Source organism: Staurois parvus, unplaced genomic scaffold, assembly GCF_062004578.1.
Source record: "Staurois parvus isolate SC_StPar_1 unplaced genomic scaffold, SC_StPar_1.0 ptg001376l, whole genome shotgun sequence".
Classification (NCBI taxonomy): domain Eukaryota; kingdom Metazoa; phylum Chordata; class Amphibia; order Anura; family Ranidae; genus Staurois; species Staurois parvus.
The window spans coordinates 516,142-537,995 of record NW_028319172.1 but is presented as its reverse complement, the minus strand read 5'-3'; the positions used below and the strand labels follow the sequence as shown (position 1 = coordinate 537,995).

The following is a 21,854-nucleotide window of genomic DNA, read 5'->3' as shown; positions in this document are numbered from 1 at the left end:
ACAGTGCTGCCCCCCTGAAAAATGCTGCCCTAGGCAAATGCCTTGTTTGCCTTGTGGTATATATGCCCCTAGGCCTCATAACTAAAGCACTGTTTATGCTTTGTGCCACAAAAGACAAACATCACATACCATCCTGAGCTCACTTGACTGATGCCTGTCCTCTGTACAAGCTCAATATTTTAGTAAAACCTATCGTTGTGATGCACTATTGGTAGTAGATGGCTTTTCAACCCTACAGACCACCAAACAAGAGAAAGAAGAGATGGTTTGTGATTCCTGTACTCTGTGTTCCCTGCACCCGCATAGTATTTATACTGAATTTAGCCAGAAATCTTCAGAGATGGATGGAAAAGTACAACAAAATTAGAAAAACATTATTATAACTTATACATATTGAGTTCTGGTGCCCCTTCCACCCCTGCCTCCCTAGGCCCAGGCCCCAAAGTGTGCCATTATGGCAAAAACAGCCCTAAAGAGGGCATCCTTCACCATTCTTACCCTGAATATGAAGTACTCCTCGGTGGTGGTGCTTTTGTTTATTTCAGGGTTGATGCTTTGAGGGGTATAATATGATCTGGGCTCCTTGGTGTACATGGGGTGTGACGGTATTTGGGGGTCTTTGGTGTCATCAGCTGATGAGGTCTCTGAAGACATGATGAGTCTTTTGGTCTTCTTGTTGGCTCTCAAGGAAATCCTACAAGTACTCTTTGTCCAGGCCTGTCCTGCGTTTTATCCCTTGTTAGTCTTTTTGTGACAGGTGTAACAATGTTTCCTTTTGGGACTGCTTATCTGCCCCCTGCTGTCCTGTTTGTCCGCCCCCTGCTGTCAGTTCTGTTTGTCCGCCCCCCTACTGTCAGTTCTGTTTGTCCGCCCCCTGCTGTCAGTTCTCTTTGTTCGCCCCCTGCTGTCAGTTCTCTTTGTCCGCCCCCCTGCTGTCAGTTCTCTTTGTCCGCCCCCCTGCTGTCAGTTCTCTTTGTCCGCCCCCTGCTGTCAGTTCTCTTTGTCCGCCCCCCTACTGTCAGTTCTGTTTGTCCGCCCCCTGCTGTCAGTTCTCTTTGTCCGCCCCCTGCTGTCAGTTCTCTTTGTCCGCCCCCCTACTGTCAGTTCTGTTTGTCCGCCCCCTGCTGTCAGTTCTCTTTGTCCGCCCCCTGCTGTCAGTTCTCTTTGTCCGCCCCCTGCTGTCAGTTCTCTTTGTCCGCCCCCTGCTGTCAGTTCTCTTTGTCCGCCCCCTGCTGTCAGTTCTGTTTGTCCGCCCCCTGCTGTCAGTTCTGTTTGTCCATCTCCTCTTGTTTTAGTCTAGATGTCTCTTGCCGGCTGTTTGCTCTGTTTCTTAGCACCCAGCTGTCTCTATGGTCCGGTAGACTCCCTCTTTTGCACGGTTGCTGTCTCTGCAGCGTGTCCCTTGTGCTGATCTGCTTTGGCTTTTCTCCGCCTTTTACTTTTCTGTACGCTCTCTCTGTCCGTTTGGCGCTCTCTTCTACTTTCTGTCTCTTCTTTCCTCCTCTCGGGTTTGCAGTCTCTTCTCCCTTGGCACTCTCCTCTGTTAGCTCGCTGTCTTTTTTTCTCCTCTGTGATTTGTTTCTCTCCTCTACCTGTTGGCTGTTTTGTTCCTCCTCTCTGTTTGTCCTCCTCCTCCCGTTTACTAGTTATCTGTTTTCTCTTTGCATTTGGCACTGTCCACCATCTGCTGGATGTCTCCTTCCTCCCCTCCTCTTGGCACGCTTTTCTGTCGGTTTGCTCTCACTTATCTCCTTGGGTCTCCTGTCCAGGCCTTGTTGTCTCTTTCCTCCTCTGTGTCTGGAACTCTTCTTGTTGTCTCTTTCCTCCTCTGCGTCTGGCACTCTTCTTGCTGTCTCTTTCCTCCTCTGCGTCTGGCACTCTTCTTGCTGTCTCTTTCCTCCTCTGCGTCTGGCACTCTTCTTGCTGTCTCTCACTCTGTGGTTGGTAGGGGAAGCAGGAAGCGATTCTAAGAAACGAAACTGGTTTATCCAGTACTGGTCTCTGGTGTTCAGAGTCCGTCACCTAGTGACTACCCCCAGCCATGTACAATGCACTTCTCAATACGCTCAGAAAAGGTTTTCTGCTACAGAACCAATTACTGGATTATGGACAAAGCAAAGCCAATGTACGGGGATCCTGGAAATACAAATACGGGCTGAAAGCACACATTGATTACATTGGGGTGGATTTACCAAAAACAAATAGAAATCTGCACTTTGCAAATGCAGTTGTTGTAATTTTTTCTTCTTAGTAAATAAATTTGGGAAAGCTTCAAGTGATATTAAAGGCATTTAAAAAAAAGTAAAAAACGTCATATTTACCTGCTCTGTGTAATGTTTTTGCACAGGGCAGGTAAATATGACATGTTTTTTACTTTTTTTCTTTTCTCTCTTCTCTCTCTCTTTTCTCTCTTTTCTCTCTCTTTCCTCTCTTCCCTATTTTCTCTCTTCTCTTCTCTCTTCTCTCTCTTCCCTCTCTTCCCTCTCTTCCCTCTCTTCCCTCTCTTCCCTCTCTTCTCTCTCTTCCCTCTCTTCCCTCTCTCTTCTCTCTCTCATCGTATGGGACTACACACACACATCCACCTCCTCCAAGGGCTGCTGATCTCTCTCTCTCTCTCTCTCTCTCTCTCTCTCTTTTCTCTCTCTCTTTTCTCTCTTCCCTCTTTTCTCTCTTCTCTTCTCTCTTCATTCTCTTCTCTCTCTTCCCTCTCTTCCCTCTCTTCTCTCTCTTCCATCTCTTCTCTCTCTTCCCTCTCTCTTCTCTCTCTCATCGTATGGGACTACACACACACACATCCACCTCCTCCAAGGGCTGCTGATCTCTCTCTCTCTCTCTCCTTTCTCTTTCCCTCTTCCCTCCCCCCTCTCTATCTTCCCTCTGTCTGCCCCCCCCCCTCTCCCCCCCTCTCTTTTTCTCTCTCTTCCCTTTTTCTACCCACTGTCTTCTTCCCTCTCTTTTCTCTCTCTCTCTTTCTCCTCTCTCTCTTCTCTTCTCTCCCTCTCCTCTCTCTCTTCTCATTCTTCTCTCTCTCCTCTCTTTCTTCAATCTCTCTCTTCTCTCTCTCCTCTCTTTCTTCTCTCTCCTCTCTTTCTTCTCTCTATCTCTTCCCTCTCTCTTCTCTCTCTTCCATCTCTCTATTCTTGCTCTCTCTTTTCTCCCTTCTCTCTCTCCCCTCTCTCTTCTCTCTCTTTTCTCTCTCTCTCTCCTCTCTCTTCTCTTCTCTCCTCTTTCTTCTCTTCTCTTCTCTTCTCTTCTCTCCTCTCTCTTCTCTTCTCTCCTCTCTCTTCTCTTTTCTCCTCTCTCTTCTCTTCTCTCCTCTCCTCTCTCTCTCTCTTTTCTCTATTCTCTCTCTTTTCTCCTCTCTCTCTTCTCTCTCTATTTTCTCTCTTCCCTCCCCCCTCTCTTCTCTTTTCTCTCTTCTCTCTCTTTTCCCTCTTTTCTCTCTTCTCTCTTTTTCTCTCTTCTCTCTCTCTTTTTCTCTCTTCTCTCTCTCTTTTCTCTCTTCCCTCTTTTCTCTCTTCTCTTCTCTTCTCTCTTCCTTCTCTACTCTCTTCTCTCTCTTCCTTCTCTACTCTCTTCTCTCTCTTCCCTCTCTTCCCTCTCTTCCCTCTCTTCTCTCTCTTCCCTCTCTTCTCTCTCTTCCCTCTCTCTTCTCTCTCTCATCGTATGGGACTACACACACACATTCACCTCCTCCAAGGGCTGCTGATCTCTCTCTCTCTCTACTTTCTCTCTCTCTCTTCCCTCCCCCCTCTCTATCTTCCCTCTCTCTGCACCCCCTCTCTCTCTGCCCTCTCTCTCCTCTCTCCCCCCCCTCTCTTTTTCTCTCTCTTTCCTTTCTCTACCCTCTGTCTTCTTCCCTCTCTTTTCTCTCTCTCTTCCCTTCTCCCCCTCCCCTCTCTCCCCCCCCCTCTCTTTCTCCTCTCGCTCTCACTTTCTCCTCTCTCTCTTCTCTTCTCTCTCTCCTCTCTCTTTCTCCTCTCTCTCTCTCTCTCCTCTCTCTTCTCTCTCTCTTCTCTCTCTTCTCTCTCCTATCTCCCCCCCCTCTCTCTCTCTCTCTCTCTCTCTATCTTTTGCATTTCTATTCTTAAAGCATGCTCAGACATCAGAAACAAAACACATTTGGGCTCACTTAACCACTTAACCTGTGTTATGCTAAGGACATTCATTTGGAACAGTGCCATGGCATACTATGAAAGCCTGAAATCTCACTAGAGTATAAAATATTTTCAGCAGAAAAGTTGGAGAATAAAAACATGTTAGTTGCAATTTTTTTTATGTCTCACAATGTTTATGCAACTGTCCTTCAAACCTATACAGTAAAGGTCATTTTAGTGCTCACGAGGAGAATATAATTCACTTTTTAAATTTTTTACCATATTATATTTTTATTACATTAAACACTTGACTTCTGAAAGTTTTTACTCAGTTTGTGACCAGGGCATTTTTTGCTATTCGGCACTGCTACTTTAAGGCTACGTTCACACTTGTGTGCAGGCGGCAGAGAGGCGTTTGGGAAGCGTTTTTACCGCTTCCCAAACGCCTCTGGCAATTCTTCACATTGCAGCACATGGTGCTGTTCTAACGGGAGCGGTAGCGGCACGGCGCGGCAAAACTGACGCCTCTGGACTAGTCAGGAGGTGTTGAAGCCTCCTATTCTTGTCTATGGTGCCGCTCCGCAAACACCTGGCCGGCATTTGCGACGCGGTTGCGGGGCGTTTGTGGAGCGGTAACACCATTCAAACTTCATTCGAGGCATTTGTGGGACGTTTTTAACGCTCGGCAAATGCCTAGCAACCGCCGCTAAACCGTGCATGCGGCGTTTGCGGATCGTTAAAAAACGCTCCGCAAACGCCAGACCAACGCTTGCCAAACGCTATAGAGGCGTTTGGCAAGCGTTGGTAAAACAGTCAAGTGTGAACGAGCCCTAACTGTCAATTGCCTGGTCATGCAATCCTGTACCCAAATGACATTTATAGAATTTATTCATGCAGAGAGCTTTCTTTTGTTGGTATTTGACCACCACTTGTTTTTTTTATTTTGTATTAAATTAATTTAAAAAAGACCGAAAATGTAAAAAAAAACTTACCTACTGACCCCGGGCCCTCGGGCAGTGCCCGATTTTCCAAATAGTCAGTCCGCCCTTGCACTGGACTCTAGAGCGGTGGAGATGTGTTCTTTGGAGTGACCAATCACGCTTCTCTGTCTGGCAATCCGAAGGACGTGTCTGGGTTTGGTGGTTGCCAGGAGATCGGTACTTACTTGACTGCATTGTGCCAAGTGTAATGTTTGGTAGAGGGGGATTATGGTGTGGGGGTGTTTTTCAGGGGTTGGACTTGGCCTCCTAGTTCCAGTGAAGGGAACACTTAAGGCAACATTTTGGACAATTTCATGCTCCCAACTTTGTGGGATGAGTTTGGGGATTTCCCCTTCCTGTCCCAACATGACTGCGCACCAGTGCACAGCAAGGTCCATAAAGACATGGAGGAGCCAGTTTGGGGTGGAGGAACTTAACTGTCCTGCACAGAGTCCTGACCTCAACCCCATAGAACACCTTTGGGATGAATTAGAGCGGAGACTGTGAGCCAGGCCTCCTCCCCCGACATCAGTGCCTGACCTGACAAATGTGCTTCTGGAAGAATGGTCCAACCTTCCCATAGACACCCTCCTAAACCTTGTGGACGGCCTTCCCAGAAGAGTTGAAGCTGTTATAGCTGCAAAGGTCGGGGCGAACTCAATATTGAACCCTATGGACTAAGACTGGGGGGCCATTAAAGGTCATGTGCGTGGAAAGAAAGGCCGACCAATACTTTGCCAATTCAGTGTGTGTGTGTACATATATATATATATATATATATATATATATGTAACTACTGTGCACAGCCATCCCGAGCAGTGTGCGCTAAGCTGACAGGGAGGAAGATTGTCTTGTTCACAAACAGTCTCCCTCCCTATCGGAGATGCTTGGTAACAGGGGCGAAATGACCATTTGGAAACTCGGGCACTGCCTGAGGGCCCGAGGTCAGTAGAGGGCCCCATGAGATGCCCCTGGTACCTTTTTCATAGGTTTTTTCGAGTTTGGGCAAGGACACAGGGGCACCATGATCCCCTATTGCCCGGGGGCCCCATGAGTTGTCAGTCCGCCCCTGCTCGGTAATCACCAGCGCCAGTGGGTAATTGCCAGTTTGACATCCGCGAATGGCGGTGCGGCAATACAAAATCACGTATATATACATAATTTTGTGCACCCGTGCCGCCCTGTAGCAGTATATCTGCTATACAGCGGCGGGAAAGCGGTTAAGGATGTATTCAAGAATGTACAAAATCTCAGTCTACAAGTATAACTACAGTTAAGACAAAACTTTTTTTTTTTTTTTAGTTTTGGATAGACTGGAGAGGGATGAGACCCCCTGTCAGGCTTTTATTGCGGTCTGTGTCCCCGTTACTGAGATTCCCTCTCTATATTTGTCCTGTTTACCATTATCATTGAAAATGAAAGTAAAGGAAAATCCAAAATGTTGGGTTGTCCCCAGAACAGTAACAGAGGGGACATTCTCCAATGGGGACACTAGTTCAGGTAATAACCAGAGATTCCCTTCATTTGAAGGGATATCCTCTTCCAGGGCAACCGTGCTGTGTAAAACCTCGTATATAAATGTGATTGTGCAATTCCTGGTCGTGGGTGCGCATGTGCAATGCGGGCGTACTGCCTCTGTAGTGATTGGTCGCAACAGAAGCCGATCAGCAGGTTCCGGCCAATGGATGAGCACCCAGCTGTTGTTGGGAGAACATGGTTTATTTTATATTTCATCTTGATTTTTTTTTAGAGGACTGTCTATTCCCCAACTGTTTTTAAATGAGATTTAGTAATAAAGATTTGGACTGATGTACACTGATGAGGCTGCACTGATGGGCACTGATAAGGCTGCACTGATGGGCACTGATGAGGAGGCACTCATGAGGCTGCACTGATAGCCGGCACTGATGGGCACTGATGAGGAGGCACTCATGAGGCTGCACTGATATGTGGCATTGATGGGTGGCACTGATGGGAACTAACAGGCATCACTGATGGGCACTGACAGCCAGCACTGGTGGGCACTGACAGCCAGCACTGATGGGCACTGATAGTCGGCACTGATGGGCACGGATGAGGAGGCACTGATGAGGCTGCACTGATATGTGGCATTGATAGCAGGCACTGATGGGCACTGATACAAAGCACTGATGGGCACTGATACAAAGCACTGATGGGCACTGATGAGGAGGCACTGATGAGGCTGCAATGATATGTGGCATTGATAGGTGGCACTGATGGGCACTGATGCAAAACACTGATGGGCACTGATACAATGCACTGATGGGCACTGATACTAAGCACTGATGGGCACTGATACAAAGCACTGATGGGCACTGATGGGGCTACACAGATGATCAGTGTTGATGTCCCCACTGAGAAATGCTGCTTACCGGCTCCCTTCTCCTCATGCGCTGTCAGTGTGAGGAGAGGGCTGCCGATAACTGGCGTTTCCTATTTACACTGTGATCAGCTGATCACATGGTAAAAGTCCGCTCTGATTGGCCGCTTATCTGGATCCGTGATCAGCTGTGTCCGAAGGACACAGGGATCACAAATTGGGCTTGGTGCACACCCCAAGGGATGCGCGGGGGGCGTGGTTTGGGAGGACATCCATGGACGCCCTCCCAGAACTAGCCGACCTTGCTGTAGCCATCTGGTCGAGAACTGGTTGATATGTTTTTGGGATGTGATGACTGTATCATCAACTGAACCCATTGCTTTGTTTATAGAGCTTCCCATGACAGCTCAGCCAGTGTGCTGGGAGAGCGCAATGCACTCAATCTCAGCACAGAGCCAATGGTGCCCAATGGACTCATGTGTGCTGTGGCTGGACATTAGGGCCCACTCGCCCTGCCACCGCAAACTTCACACGGTCTGCAGGACATTGGACAAAAACCAATCAAAATGTATTCAAAATCTTAACACCATGCACTCTGAGGAAGTTTCCTGACAGAGGTGACGCATGGTGACATCCTTTCTTGAGGTATACTGGTGTGTGTTTTTCACAACTTGGACCAAATTTTCATTCATAGATCAATGGATCCCCTCAGGTTTTATTAGGCTTTCTGCCTCCATGTGAGAATGAAGTACCACCATGTTACAATTGTCTCTGAACTAAGAATTGGTAATCTCGCCAATATGGCAGCCGAACTGTCTACTTCTATTGTTTGTGAATAATGAGATTTGGGATTTTGACAGTTTAGTCTTATGGTGGCCCTACGCACATCAATAAATGATGGATTTACTTTCCAATCGACTTCTTCCATCAGGAATTTATTGATCTATAGGCGACAACCCATTCAGTCAATATGCCACACATATAGGGAGTGGTTTTTGATCAATAATTAAGATACAATAATAACTTTTGCTATGCGATTGTATTTCTGATCAAAGTATGCCCATCTGCCCTTGCCAATTGACTAAGTTTGATTGAATCCAATCTAAATTGAGTCTAGTTTGATTGGAAGGAAAGGTGTGGCTATTCGATTGCTTGCAGACTCCATCAATTTGATCAAACGTTGATTGGATAATACAATCAAAGCATGTATGGCCACCATTAGGGAGTTGGTTAATCCCATTGGTTGACTGTATATTTAATAAATACTTTTTGTGTATATCAGTGCCTGTATAACCCTCAACCCTACATATTAATGTTTAATATATTAATATATAAAGAGCTGAATTGATTTTTTTATATCTTTTAGGAGTTCAGCTTTCATGCCTGCAGCAGCATATACTAAGGTTTCTTTTACTCCCCTACTTGTTCGGCCAGCTTCACGGGCTGTTCTGGTGGGGGATGCCACCTGAGGTGCTCATTTTAGCTGACCACCCCCCCCCCCCCCAGGCCACACAGCATCATTGGTATCATAGCATTCAAGGATGCGGTTTAGCAGGGGCTACATGTGTACAAGCAACAAAGGATGATGTGCAGCAGGGGCTGTTTGCATCATTGCTTGCTAGGGTGCTGCCCGTTGGGCCACACAGCATAAATGCTGCTAGGGTGCCGGTATGTGGGCCTCACAACATAATTGGTTGCTAGGATGCTAGCAGACGGCGTACACAACATAATTGGTTGCTAGGATGCAGGCAGCTGGGCCACACAACATAATTTGATTGCTGGAATGTAGGCAGCTGGGCCACACAACATGATTGGTTGCTAGGATGCTGGCAGATGGTCCACAAAGCATAATTGGCTGCTAGGATGCAGGAAACTGAGCCATACAACATAATTGGTTGATAGGATGCTAGCAGCTGGCGTACACAACATAATTGGTTGCTAGGATGCTAGCAGCTGGCGTATGCAACATAATTGGTTGCTCGGATGCTAGCAGCTGGCGTACACAACATAATTGGTTGCTCAAATGCAGGCAGCTGGGCCACATAACATAATTTGATTGCTGGAATGTAGGCAGCTGGGCCACACAACATGATTGGTTGCTAGGATGCTGGCAGATGGTCCACAAAGCATAATTGTCTGCTAGGATGCAAGCAGCTGAGCCATACAATATAATTGGTTGCTAGGATGCTGGCAGCTGGGCCACACAACATATCTGGTTGCTAGGATGCTGGCAGCTGGACCACACAGCATAATTGTTTGCTAGGATGTTGACAGCTGGACCACACAACATAATTGGTTGCTAGGATATTGACAGCTGGACCACACAACATAATTGGTTGCTAGGATTCAGGCAGCAGGACCACACATCAGAATTGGCTGCTAGGATGTTGGCAGCTGGGCCACACGACATAATTGGTTTCTAGGATATTGACAGCAGGACCACACATCAGAATTGGCTGCTAGGATGCTGACAGCTGGACCACACAACATAATTGGTTGCTAGGATGTTGGAAGCTGAGCCACACAACATAATTGGTTGCTAAGATGCAGGCAGGGGGGATTCATAGCATCATTGTTTGTTATAGTTCAAGCAGTCTCCTGCACCATAAAAATCAATGACCATACGCTGGGCTGAGTGTGCACACTCCGGCGGCCTCAGTACCGAATCAGGTGACGGCCTCAGTTTGCCTCATTGATAGGACAGCCCTGCCCACTTGGTATGTCCAAGTATAAGGGAGAAAGTGATGTGACAGTGCCGGTGCTTGGTCTGGTGCTGTCACGTGGTGGTGAGTAAAGCCCTCAGCCCTGTGTAATAAAACGGGTTCATCTCACAGCCTCCAAGACTACACAGAAGACATACCTTCATGAGAGAAGACACCAACCAACTACCTTCTGAGACAGCCTCTTTGGTGGTCGTTATATGTTGGTGCCCAAGAAGAAACATTTAAAGTAAATCCAATGAAATTATCAACCTTTACCCTCAGTACTTCACAATTTTATTACTTTGATCCGTTGTCTATCTTAAATATTTAACATTATTCCAGTCATACTTTTAACAAATGACATACAAAATATAAAAAAGTCTGGCGGTGTATTGTTAGGCTTTTCTCTCTCTCTCTGTCCTTCCTTGTGCCATCATTCTGGTAATTTTGTGCCATGACTGCAACACACAGACTGTTAATCAAATCACGTTTTATTTATATCGTCTTTTGGCTCAATTTCCAGTGTATTTGTAGTGTGTCTGTGAGGGGGCAAAGTGGTATCAAAGGAGGCTTGAAAGGTAGAGGCAGTGCGTAAGCAAAATGCCCCCTCTGAATCCCTTTGCCACCCCAACAAACATCTGATATGCCTGAGAACAACATATTTAAAGGGAGGGTCCGTGTGCAACCATCTTCCTTTCAGAGGTTGCAGATGTAAAGGAGGTAAGCGTTATCGACCCTGTATGCTCTTCAAGAATCTGTCATTATGTTGCCTCACCCTTACAACCCCGTTCAGACAAGGAGGACCTACGGGTTTCAGTTGGGGCAAGAGGTGGGCTGCACAGAGATAGTCGACGTTCTCCTAAGGCAGCCCAGGCCATGCCACCGTCATGTCCCTTTCTAGGGAAAGGTGAGGGCCTAGGGGTTGACCGAACTCGGTGGGGCGTTCCAAGGGGTGAAGGGCAGGGTGTGTCATCGATATAGGCAGTTATTTCATCTCGAAAGAAGGAATTGTGCATGCCACTGCCCATTCCTGCAGATCCTCCCATGCCGCTTTGCAAGAACTGGTGTAGAGTGCTCAAACCATCATCCGAATCTCTTCTTGGGGGTGGGTGGCGGCCCCAAGGTGGTATGTCATGACCCCGACGGGGGCTGGGTGGGCCGCTTCCACGCATCGATCCAGGCCCGCCCCGAATGTCATCTGAGGATGACCACCTGAGCAAGAGTGGTGATGAACGAGGGGGAAATAGGTCTATTTCATCGTGGGACATCCTCCGTGAGAGGGGAGCCTGTACAGAGAAGAGTACAAAATTAGCAAAAGCCACTATATTCAATTAATTTTCATATTTAGAGCCCAACTCAGAGCTACATTCTATTTCGTTGTAAATGTGTCCTGGTAGTACTAAACAAAATTTGATAAAAAAGCAGCTCCGTCTGTAATACTCATGTCAACCCATACATGTCCCACAAAGTCTGTCTTCTTCACCATAAGAATCTACTCAATTTTCTGGGTTTATATCTATTATTGCTCAACCCAATAGACTAGGAAAAGACTCTCACTGAATGATTGCAGGCAGGGACGGACTGATCATTTGGAAACTCGGGCACTGCCCGAGGGCCCGGGGTCAGTAGGGGGCCCCATGAGATGCCCCTGGTACCTTTTTCATAGGCTTTTTTGAGTTTGGGCAAGGACACAAGGGCCCCATGATCCCCTATTGCCCGGGGGCCCTATGATCCCCTATTGCCCGGGGGCCCCATGAGTTGTCAGTCCACCCCTGATTGCAGAGCATCATGGCCCTGACCACAAAACCCCTAAACCCACCATACACTGATGCAGAGAGTGGCATGTTAGTAGCAGTGCTCCCTGTATCATTTAGGACAGTCAACCACTGGGAGGGATTATGTGACCATGGGCCAAATTCCAACCAAACTGTATTTTTCTTTTTTGTTTTGGATAAAGTGAGCAAGAAAGTTAAGATTTCTGTCAGTTTTCTTTTTCTGCCTTGACCCTATTGGGCTCAGACCTTTTAACCCATAAACTCTACTAAAATTGTTTTGTTTTTGCCTGAATAGATTTCTGTATCCTGTTCTGACACAAATGGCAATAAAACCTCAGTATAAAGCGCTCATAATGAAAGCGTTAAAGAGGTATTACACCTAAGAACAAAATGTAATGTACAGTGTGACGGGAATGACTTTGGGTGGGGGGCCCATGGAACACAGCTCACTTTGGAGGAGTGGGGAGACCCCTTCTCAGCTCCCCATATCCCTCTTATGTGTAAGTCACCCTGTGCCTGTTAGGGGTACAGGATGAAATGTCCTGCTATTGTGTAGACATGTATAGGAGATAGGTGGGGGCAGGGGCGGACTGACAACTCATGGGGTCCCTGGGCAATAGGGGATCATGGGGCCCCTGTGTCCTCGCCCACACTTAAACCACACCCAAAAAAGCTTATGAAAGGTACCAGGGGCATCTCATGGGACCCCCTACTGACCCCAGGCCCCTGGAGCAGTGCCCGAGTTCCCAAATAGTCAGTCCGCCCCTGGATGGGGGTTGTGGATTGTTTGGTGTTATGTGATTGCATCCCATTGTTCTATTGTGTGTCTTGCTTGGGAGCAAATTATTATAGGATGTATGTGTTTGTGTATTGGCTTGGTGGGGGTGTCTGCTGATGTGTTTCTTGTTGCTAGATGTGGTTTGCCCCGCCCTGTGTCCTTGTGCAGGGAGGGGAGAATTGTTCCCTTGAATGTATACAGTATATCTTTTGTCTGTGTTAAAATAAAGCAGTCTATTTCCTGGTTTTACTTCGAGTGGTGTCCGTGGATCTGTGTTCAGACAGGGAAGCGGGAGTCTAACGTAAATACCCTAGTGCAGTCGGGGGTCCAGTTCCGTTACATACAGCATTTCAGCTCACCAATCTTCACATGCTGTGGCTGCCCTAATGGAGGCAGCACCTGGGCAAGTGTGGTCAAGGTGGTATCTGGACATACTTGGACACAACCAACATCCAAACATGCTGAGACAGAAAAGGGACCTGAGGGGAACATGGACTTCTCAGCAACAGAAACAATGGCAAAACAATTACCTTTGATAAAGGAATGAGACTGGGTTACTAACTGTACAGCAGTTGAACAGAAAACTGTACAAAATCAGAAGTATCAGATATGTTAAATTCAGAGGTTCTAGAGTTCCCTCAAAAGACACCATAGCTAGCAGGAGAACATTCCACAGGGAAAGTCTTGGGAGAGTGTGACATTGGCAGGGACTTATTTATTTTATTCATTACAGGTACTTACAGCTATGTTCAAAATAATAGCAGTCAGACATCACTAACCGGATCAATCACTGTTTTTGGTAGAAATGATATTTCTACATGGCAAATAATTTCCTAGCAGGTGTAGTAGAGTCATAGAAATCTAACAGACCCGACAGTCATGACATGCATGCTGCTGATTCTGTGTCATTGAATCACTCATTGAAAGGGGCGTGTTCAAAATAAAAGCAGTGTGGAGTTCTATTAGTGAGGTCATTCATTCTTTGAAAAACAGGTGGCAATTATTGCCCTTATTTAAGGAAGGAAGGCAGCAAATGTTGGACATGCTGGTTACAGTGCATTTCTCTCAAAAAATTCTGAGGAAAATGGGTCGTTCCAGACATTGTTCAGAAGAACAGCGTACCTTGATTAAAAAGTTGATTGGAGAGGGGAAAACATATAAAGAAGTGCAGAAAATGATCGGCTGCTCAGCTAAAATGATCACAAATGCTTTAAAATGGCAACCAAAACCTGAAAGACGTGGAAGAAAGTGAAAAACTACCATTGGAATGGATAGAAGAATAGCCAAAATGGCGTGGACTCAGCCAACAATCAGCTCCAGGAAGATGAAAGAAGGTGTGACGTTCCCTGTGAGGACTGTTACAATTAGAAGACGCTGATGTGAAGCCAAGCTATCTGCAAGAAGTCCCCGCAAAGTCCCACTGTTGGGAAAAAGACGTGTGCTGAAGAGGTTACAATCTGCCAAAGAGCACATTGACTGGCCTAAAGAGAAATGGCGCAACATTTTGTGGACTGATGAAAGTAAGATTGTTCTTTTTGGGTCTAGTGGCCGGAGACAGTTTGGATTTTGAGCTTTAGTCACTTTTTTCAACACACTGCTATTATTTTAAACACAACTGTATGTAGCACCGTCAATTTACTCCGTGCTTTACATATATATTGTACATTCACATCAGTCCCTAACCCTCAAGGGGTGTACAATCTAAGGTCCCTAACTCACATTCATACATACACATACTAGGGACAATTTAGACAGGAGCCAATTCACCTACCAGCATGTCTTTTGTAGTGTATTTGGAAACCGGAGTACCCGGAGGAAATCCACATTGGCACAGGGAGAACATGCAAACTTCAGGCAGGTGGTGCTGTGGTTGGGATTCAGAGCAACGACCCGAGTACTGCCAGGCGGAAGTGCTAACCATTTAGCCACTGTGCTGCCCCTTGAGAAGCCTTGGTACTAGCAGGTTCTTAGAACAGCATGGCACTGACAAGGTTTTGGGAAAGTATGACACTGGAAAAGTCTTAGGAGAGTGCGGCACTGGAAGAGTCTTAGCAGAGCTGGGCACTGGCAAAGTCTTAGGAGTGTGTGGCACTGGCAAATTCTCTGGAGAGCATGTCAAAGTCTTGGGTTTAGGCCTAAATAATTGAGAAACAGAAAAGACTGCTTCTGCATGACAGAAGACATATGTAGGTGCAGTCTCCAGCGCAGATCTTGCTCATCCATAGAGGCAATGCAACTGGAGGAGGAAGTTGGGAGAAACTGGGTTTCTCTGTGCTTTCCTCGGTCCCCTGGAACAGTGATCCGGTTGGATCCAGGTGACCCCAATTGTCATCTTGGGTCATGCAGAGTCTTTTTAATGTTCCTGTTCCCAGGTTTTGGCGTGCGTTTTGCAAGTTGCTAGTGTGGGGACAGGATACCTTTCTGTCAGGGACAGCACTAGTAGTAGGGAGAGGTTCCAGTGGAGTAGGGAAAGCCTCTTCAGGAAGGTTCCCTTTAGGTTGGACCACACGCTGCTTCCTTTGACAGACGCTGTCAGCAGCTCAGACTTTCAAACCGCTGACCCTGTTCTGAACTGTTGTAAGTGCCTCAGTTGGTTGAGCTTTCCTACTGGGCTCGTTTGTACTGTTTTCAAAGTTCTGCAATACATTGTTTTTGGCAATCTGGGAATGTATGTGCTTTCTGCCACCGCACCAAGCTGCACCTACCCAACAAAGCTGTCTCACATTAAAAAAAAGCCACCTCACAAACAGAAGAAGCAGATTCAGATTCAGAAGAGGGGGACTTAGATTCAAAAGATACATTAACAAATACAGAATAGACTAGTTTAAATGTGCTGGACCTCAGAGGCAAACACAGGGCCTCACGAGTAGGTCTGGAGTACTAGAACTCGATTGGTAACAGGCATATCTTGTACAGGAACCACATAGCTAATAGGGGCATTTCTCTTTGTACCTAGGTTTACACTATTTTCCAGAATTGTTTTCCCCAAAGTTTTAGTACTTGGGACTAAAGATATTTGGAGTTGCTATCAATCTTTCGGTGACCTCAACATACTCCTCAAGATTGATACACGGCTCTAAAAGCTGAGACAGAAGCTGGAAGCACTACATCAGAATTGGAATTAACAAAATAGGAGAATTTCCAGGGAGAAGGACATCTCGTACTGGAATGCCTAAACCTGTAATCTTCAGCTTCATTCTCAGAACAGTCAGTTCAGTCTTCAAGATCCGTTCTTCCTTCCTGGGACTTGAGATATCAAGAAATATCTTTTTCAGAATTATCAGGCTAGTCCTCAGAACAATCAGTCTATCAAGACCCAAGTCCTGAACCTGCAACCTCTGCTGTGGCTGGCACTGTCTCTTCTTGCTCTGCCACCTAAGATGATGGATAGCACCCTGTTTAGTCCATTGAACAATCCTGCCTTGTGCCTTGTTTCTGCTTAACCTTGAACTCCTTGCTCCTCACATGAACTTCCCATTTAAGCCAAGCCTTTTCACTTCCAGTTTGCCATATTATAGTGCTCTTTCCAGCCAAAAATCTCACTCTTTGACACTCCTGTTGCCATCTGTATTTCCACTACCAGCCATTCCCGACTTTTGGCTTGTTCCTCAACTACGCTTCTGCTTATTCCCAACCTGCAACCACTTATTACCGACCTTTGGCTTGTTTACTGACTATGCTTCTGCTTAATCCCTACCTGCTATATCTGCTACTGGACCCCAGGTTGCTCACTTCCTGGTGGGGTGATACTGAGGACTGTGACCTGTTACTAACATGCAGCAAAACTCGCTCCACCATCAGGAGCTCTGGTGAACACCAGTTAGTGCTTAGACCAAACTACAGCCCGCGGGCCATATATACGGCCTGGCAGGCCTTTTAATCCGGCCCGTGGAGTGTGGCAAACATTGGCTGTCAGGATGTAGGCAGGGCAGCGTGACGAACTCCTCTCCTCTCACAGTCCGCCCTGAAGACCAGAACGGCGCGGGAACACGGCGAGAGGAACGCGCGGAGCAAAGGTAAGTGAATTGACACAATATGGGGAATGAATTACTATAGGGGGGATGAATTACTATAGGGGGGATGAATTACTATGGGGGATGAATTACTATATGGGGAATGAATTACTATAGGGGGGATGAATTACTATAGGGGGGATGAATTACTATATGGGGGATGAATTACTATAGGGGGGATGTATTACTATGGGGGATGAATTACTATATGGGGGATGAATTACTATATGGGGGAATGAATTACTGTAGGGGGGATGAATTACTATATGGGGGATGAATTACTATGGGGGATGAATTACTATAGGGGGGATGAATTACTATGGGGGATGAATTACTATGGGGGATGAATTACTATATGGGGGATGAATTACTATATGGGGGATTAATTACTATAGAGGGGATGAATTACTATGGGGGATGAATTACTATATGGGGGATGAATTACTATGGGGGATGAATTACTATATGGGGGATGAATTACTATGGGGGATGAATTACTATATGGGGGATGAATTACTATATGGGGGATTAATTACTATAGGGGGGATGAATTACTATATGGGGGATGAATTACTATATGGGGGATGAATTACTATGGGGGATGAATTACTATATGGGGGATGAATTACTATGGGGGATGAATTACTATGGGGGATGAATTACTATATGGGGGATTAATTACTATGCTTACTATGGGGGAATATTACTATACTTACTATGGATGGCATGGTAGTGGCTGGGCCGGCCAGCAGCTAGTCCGGCCCCCGGGTCCAATATATGAACCCATTGCGGCCCTCAAGTCAAAAAGTTTGCCCACCCCTGGCTTAGACTCTGCACCTTGGGTGAGCCAGTGCCATCCACAAAGGTGACCTGCTTCTGTACTTATCCAGCTGGTCAGTGGGAGTATCTCTACTGCTAAAGGTACTGGTCTCCGAACCTGACCCCTGACCATTTCTCCTGCCTGGTGCTAAGGATGCTAAGAACTATCTTCTTTAGAATTATCGATCCAGTGCTATCCAAAAAACAATCAGTCCAGTCTTCAAGGTCCATAGCTTCTGTCTGAAGATTTGGAAAGTAAGTAGAAGGTCTGGGTTGAACATCCTTAGGGAGAGATGTAACAGAAATACTGACATGAACTATTACTATGGAAGACTGGGACTGTAAACTCACATCAGGTTTAACAGCCTGGGGTGAAGTCTCAGAATAGCAAGTACCCCGATTTAGAGCTTGGAAAGTGGCAGAGATATCTGAGACGAAGTGAAAAGGAATTTGCAAGTGACTTTTAAAGCAGGCTAGGAATACAATAAGCTTTACAGGATTTTCACTAGGCTAGCTGAGGGAATCTAGAATACCTCACGACCAGTCAAATAAATCCCTATCAAGAAAACAACAAATAACCTGATGTGACCAAGTTACCATAGGAGGCTGCAGGATGAAAGGTTCATGTTGCAATTTGATGATATGTGGAACAAATGGTGGTTCTTAGGTTTTAATTCTTCACATCTGGGCTGGAGAACAATTATTTACTGCTTTGGGCTGGTTTCCCAGGGAATTAAGTTTGCATAACCGGAAGGACTATCACTCCCATCAGACAAGATACTACCAGTGTAGATAAACTGAGTGTGCACAGGAAAGAGAGACACAGTGGATATTGTTTGTAGGGCCTGTTATAATGTAAGGGTCTGGTCTCTGTAGAGGTATGTCAGCGGGGTCAATGGACTGAGGAAACTGTCACATACGGCTGGGCTTGTAGAAACTCTGTGTTGTCTGGATGTTTGGTGGAGGTGGAGCCCTAAAAAGAGCTTTGCAGCTGATCTGTGTAACTACAAGTAACAGATCAACTTTGCTGCTGGTCTTTGACAAAATGGAAAGAGAAGAACTTGTATCAAGGAGTAGAACCAAAGATGGAACCCCCTGAGGCCAGCAATACTCCATGAATATTTCATGTCAAATATGTTTTTCTTTTTGTTTTTCCTACTGGTAGAAGGAGCACAAGTCAGAATTTTCCTGTTGCCTGTGACTTCACCATAATTGAGGGTTGGGAACCTCCTCATTGCTGCTGACTGCTGAGACAAGAAGGTTGCATGGACAAAAGGAGTATGGCAGCTGTAGGAGAGGTGTGAGGGCCACATGAAATGGCCTGGCAGGCTGAGTGTAAGTGTTTGACACATTTGGCCTGTAGGATAATCTTGCCTCCTGTAAATTGTAATTGCAGAAGTCTCTGGTAGATCTTTTTTTCAAACATGTGTAGGGCCATACATTGGTGTTTCCCTATTCCAAATTAGGCAGCATAGCTAAAGTCAGCCTGACTGTTATTGTTTAATACATTTATTGGGTTTCCCCTAAGCCTAGGGCAAAATCTTACTCTGTCCAATCACAAGCATGTTTATTGCCAGTCATGTGGGCTTGGGAAAGTATTCAGGGAGCCCTGCTAGAAGGGTCCTTAGTCTACTAGTCTTTGCCTGGAGAGGATGTAGTGTTGGAGGGTCTTTTATCTCCCAGGCCGGCTGCCTGTGGGGGAAACCATTCCAAAACCAAATTCCAAGGATTTAGAATTGGCCCATGTTAAGGCTTGAAAGACAGAGAGGTGTCTGTTAAAGTGGAGCACCTTCAGCAAACGCTTGCTCTCCACGTTGCTGTTCTCGGCTTAAAGACACCCAATCGAAGAATGCTGTCAAGTTAAAGGCAAACCAATAGCATGTGAGAGGGGCTACAAAACATCTTTTTAAGTTAAGGAAATATCATGGTATCCCTAACTGTCTCTCCCCTGGACTTTGAAACAATAAATTCTACAAGCAAGTGTGTAGGCAGGCTGCCTACTGTTAACTTAGCTATGTTATGTACCATTTCTGGGTGTTTTTTAGCAGGCATTTTGGGTCTGAGCCACTGGTTATGTAGCCTATAAAAAGGGACATGGGTCCGGATGCATTGCTCATGGCCTTAGTGTTACTGCTGCCTTGCTTGTCCCTGTTCCTGCTGAGGACCTGTGTTTTGGAGTCTTCACAATGTAGAGGGACTGCTGAGACCTCAAGTATACAACAAGCTGCTGCTCACATGTGTCAGGTATCCATGTTTGCAAGTGCAGTGCAATGTAAAGCTCCTGTCAGCTCCTACTCTTGTAAATGAATGAATATACAGTAGCTGGCACCCTCTGTAGTTCTTGTGATACTTTATTTACTCAAGGGAATACAAACATACTGTCCTCCAGGTTCATGTGTATTGACCCTCCTGGGACCTGCAGGCCCCCCTGAAAACACCAGCTGCTGGAGAACCAACTTAATGGACTTGCCTGTTCATAGACTTCACCTGAGTAGGTATGCTGGGGCAGCCAAATCTGAGTTAGGGACTAGGTTAGGGTAGAACCATTACTCTGTTTTCTGTAATTCTTAAGTTACTCAAGTAAAGCATTAAAGCTTTGCCAAGACTGGTATGAGGTTATTCAAGGGGAGTATGAAAGTAAATGACACCTCACTTAGTCTACCGCTGGGGGTCAGGAAACACACTGGGGTACGAAAACAGTAGTACAAGAGTTAATGCAGTACAGAAGGCAGCAAGTGGTCACCAGGGTTAGGGAGGTTTACAACCAGCCTGTCGCAAAACGTGTACCTGTGACAGGTGAAATGTCCTCTAGCAGTAGAGGAGTTGTTGGTGCTCTCTACCAGTGGTCTGTCTCCCATAGCAGATGAGCACCACAGGAATCCCCGGCCTAGTAAAAGGTACAGAAGAGAAAGAGTTAACAGAGCACGCATGGAGTTTGCACTAGGTGCTAGGCGGGACTCCATTTTGTTACTGAGCGTGAAGTAGCAGAGGTACGCTGGATAGATGGAGTGGGTATCAGCTCAGCATGTCCCTCCTAAATGCAACAACTGACTGTGAAAGTGTATGTTGACACAGGGCCAGAGAGAGTTAACTGGAGTCCAGTTTATTTCTTTGAGTGTACACGGTGTACGGTCATCTCTGAGTTGGAGGCCCACCGTAAGGTAGAGTAATCTTCAAAAGCAGCCTCTGGCTTGTCCCAGGGCATTGATGAGCATGGCACAGTAAAGGTACCACATGTGCACAAGGATGACCCCACATTAGGTGCCCAGTGTAGCTCAGAAGAACCCACCCTGGTGTAGGCCTCTTAAGTGACCCATACTTGGTGCCCAATGAGGAGGGGAACATGGAGGAAGTCCCACCTTCCTACTTTACAAGTGGAGTTTGGTAATTTGGTTGCCATTGCTAAACCAGTGAGTGTGAAGTAAGGATAACAGGGTTGCGACTTTCCAGTGGCTCCTTGGGGAGAAAAGTGCTACACATGGGTCGTATATCCAGCCTTTTTACATGATCCTTATAGAAAAGAAGATAATCCTTGGAACATTTTTCAGAGGCCTGAGAAAATGGCCAAAATTATTGGGAATGTCTACATTATACCTTACTTTTATAAAGGTGTGAAGGACACCATCTTCAAGTATTGATGATGAACAATGTAATACAGGGTTAGATTTTATTACTTAAAAGCTCCTATATTTAACCTTCCAGATATGCTGATATGGTACAATATTTTCAGTCAACTCGAGAGTATAATAATAAAAGGAATTTACTAAGCTTGGTTTAAAGATGTATTACAGATGATAAAAATGGATAAATATGGCATATTCAATCCAGGGGAAGTTTGCAACTTTTTCCTTTGATGTTCCTGGAGGCGATAGTCCTTGAATCAGACTTCTCTTCTGAATCTAATTTCAAATGGCTCTTTGCCTTTCAGCTATATATATATAGCAGTTAGTAGTACAATAACTAGTCAAAACTGGTATGAGCTACACCATAGAATAGGAAAGGTCAGAGGTTCCCAACTTCCCACATACAAATGAGGCCATCAGTATACATGAGACAATATGCTTCAGTGTACATTAGACATATTATACATTATATTGCCAAAAGTATTGGGCCAGCCCTCCAAATCATTGGATTCAGGTGTTCCAATCCAATCCATGGCAGCAGGTTTATAAAATCAAGCCCCTAGGCATGCAGACGGCTTCTACAAACATTTGTGAAAGAATGGGTCGCTCTCAGGAGCTCAGTGACTCCAAGCGTGGTCCCGTGATAGGTGGCCACCTGTGTAATAAGTCCATCCGTGACATTTCCTGGCTACTAAATATTCCACGCTCAACTGTTAGTGGGATTAT

The 21,854-nt window shown here is 46.0% G+C and overlaps 2 protein-coding genes across 2 annotated transcripts in view; both read right to left on the bottom strand.

The window, feature by feature from the left end:
* LOC149436333 (tumor protein p63-regulated gene 1-like protein) overlaps positions 1-919 on the bottom strand; it is a 42,474-nt gene extending 41,555 nt beyond the window's left edge. Inside the window, exon 1 of the mRNA XM_089661716.1 lies at positions 499-919. Coding sequence (XP_089517842.1) covers positions 499-654 — 156 coding nt within the window. The 5' untranslated portion in view covers positions 655-919. The remainder of the gene's footprint in view (positions 1-498) is intronic.
* Positions 920-10,391: 9,472 nt separating this feature from the next.
* The window catches only part of GPR162 (G protein-coupled receptor 162), a 119,841-nt gene continuing 108,378 nt past the window's right edge, over positions 10,392-21,854 (bottom strand). The window contains exon 5 of the mRNA XM_089661715.1: positions 10,392-11,406. Coding sequence (XP_089517841.1) covers positions 10,882-11,406 — 525 coding nt within the window. The 3' untranslated portion in view covers positions 10,392-10,881. The remainder of the gene's footprint in view (positions 11,407-21,854) is intronic.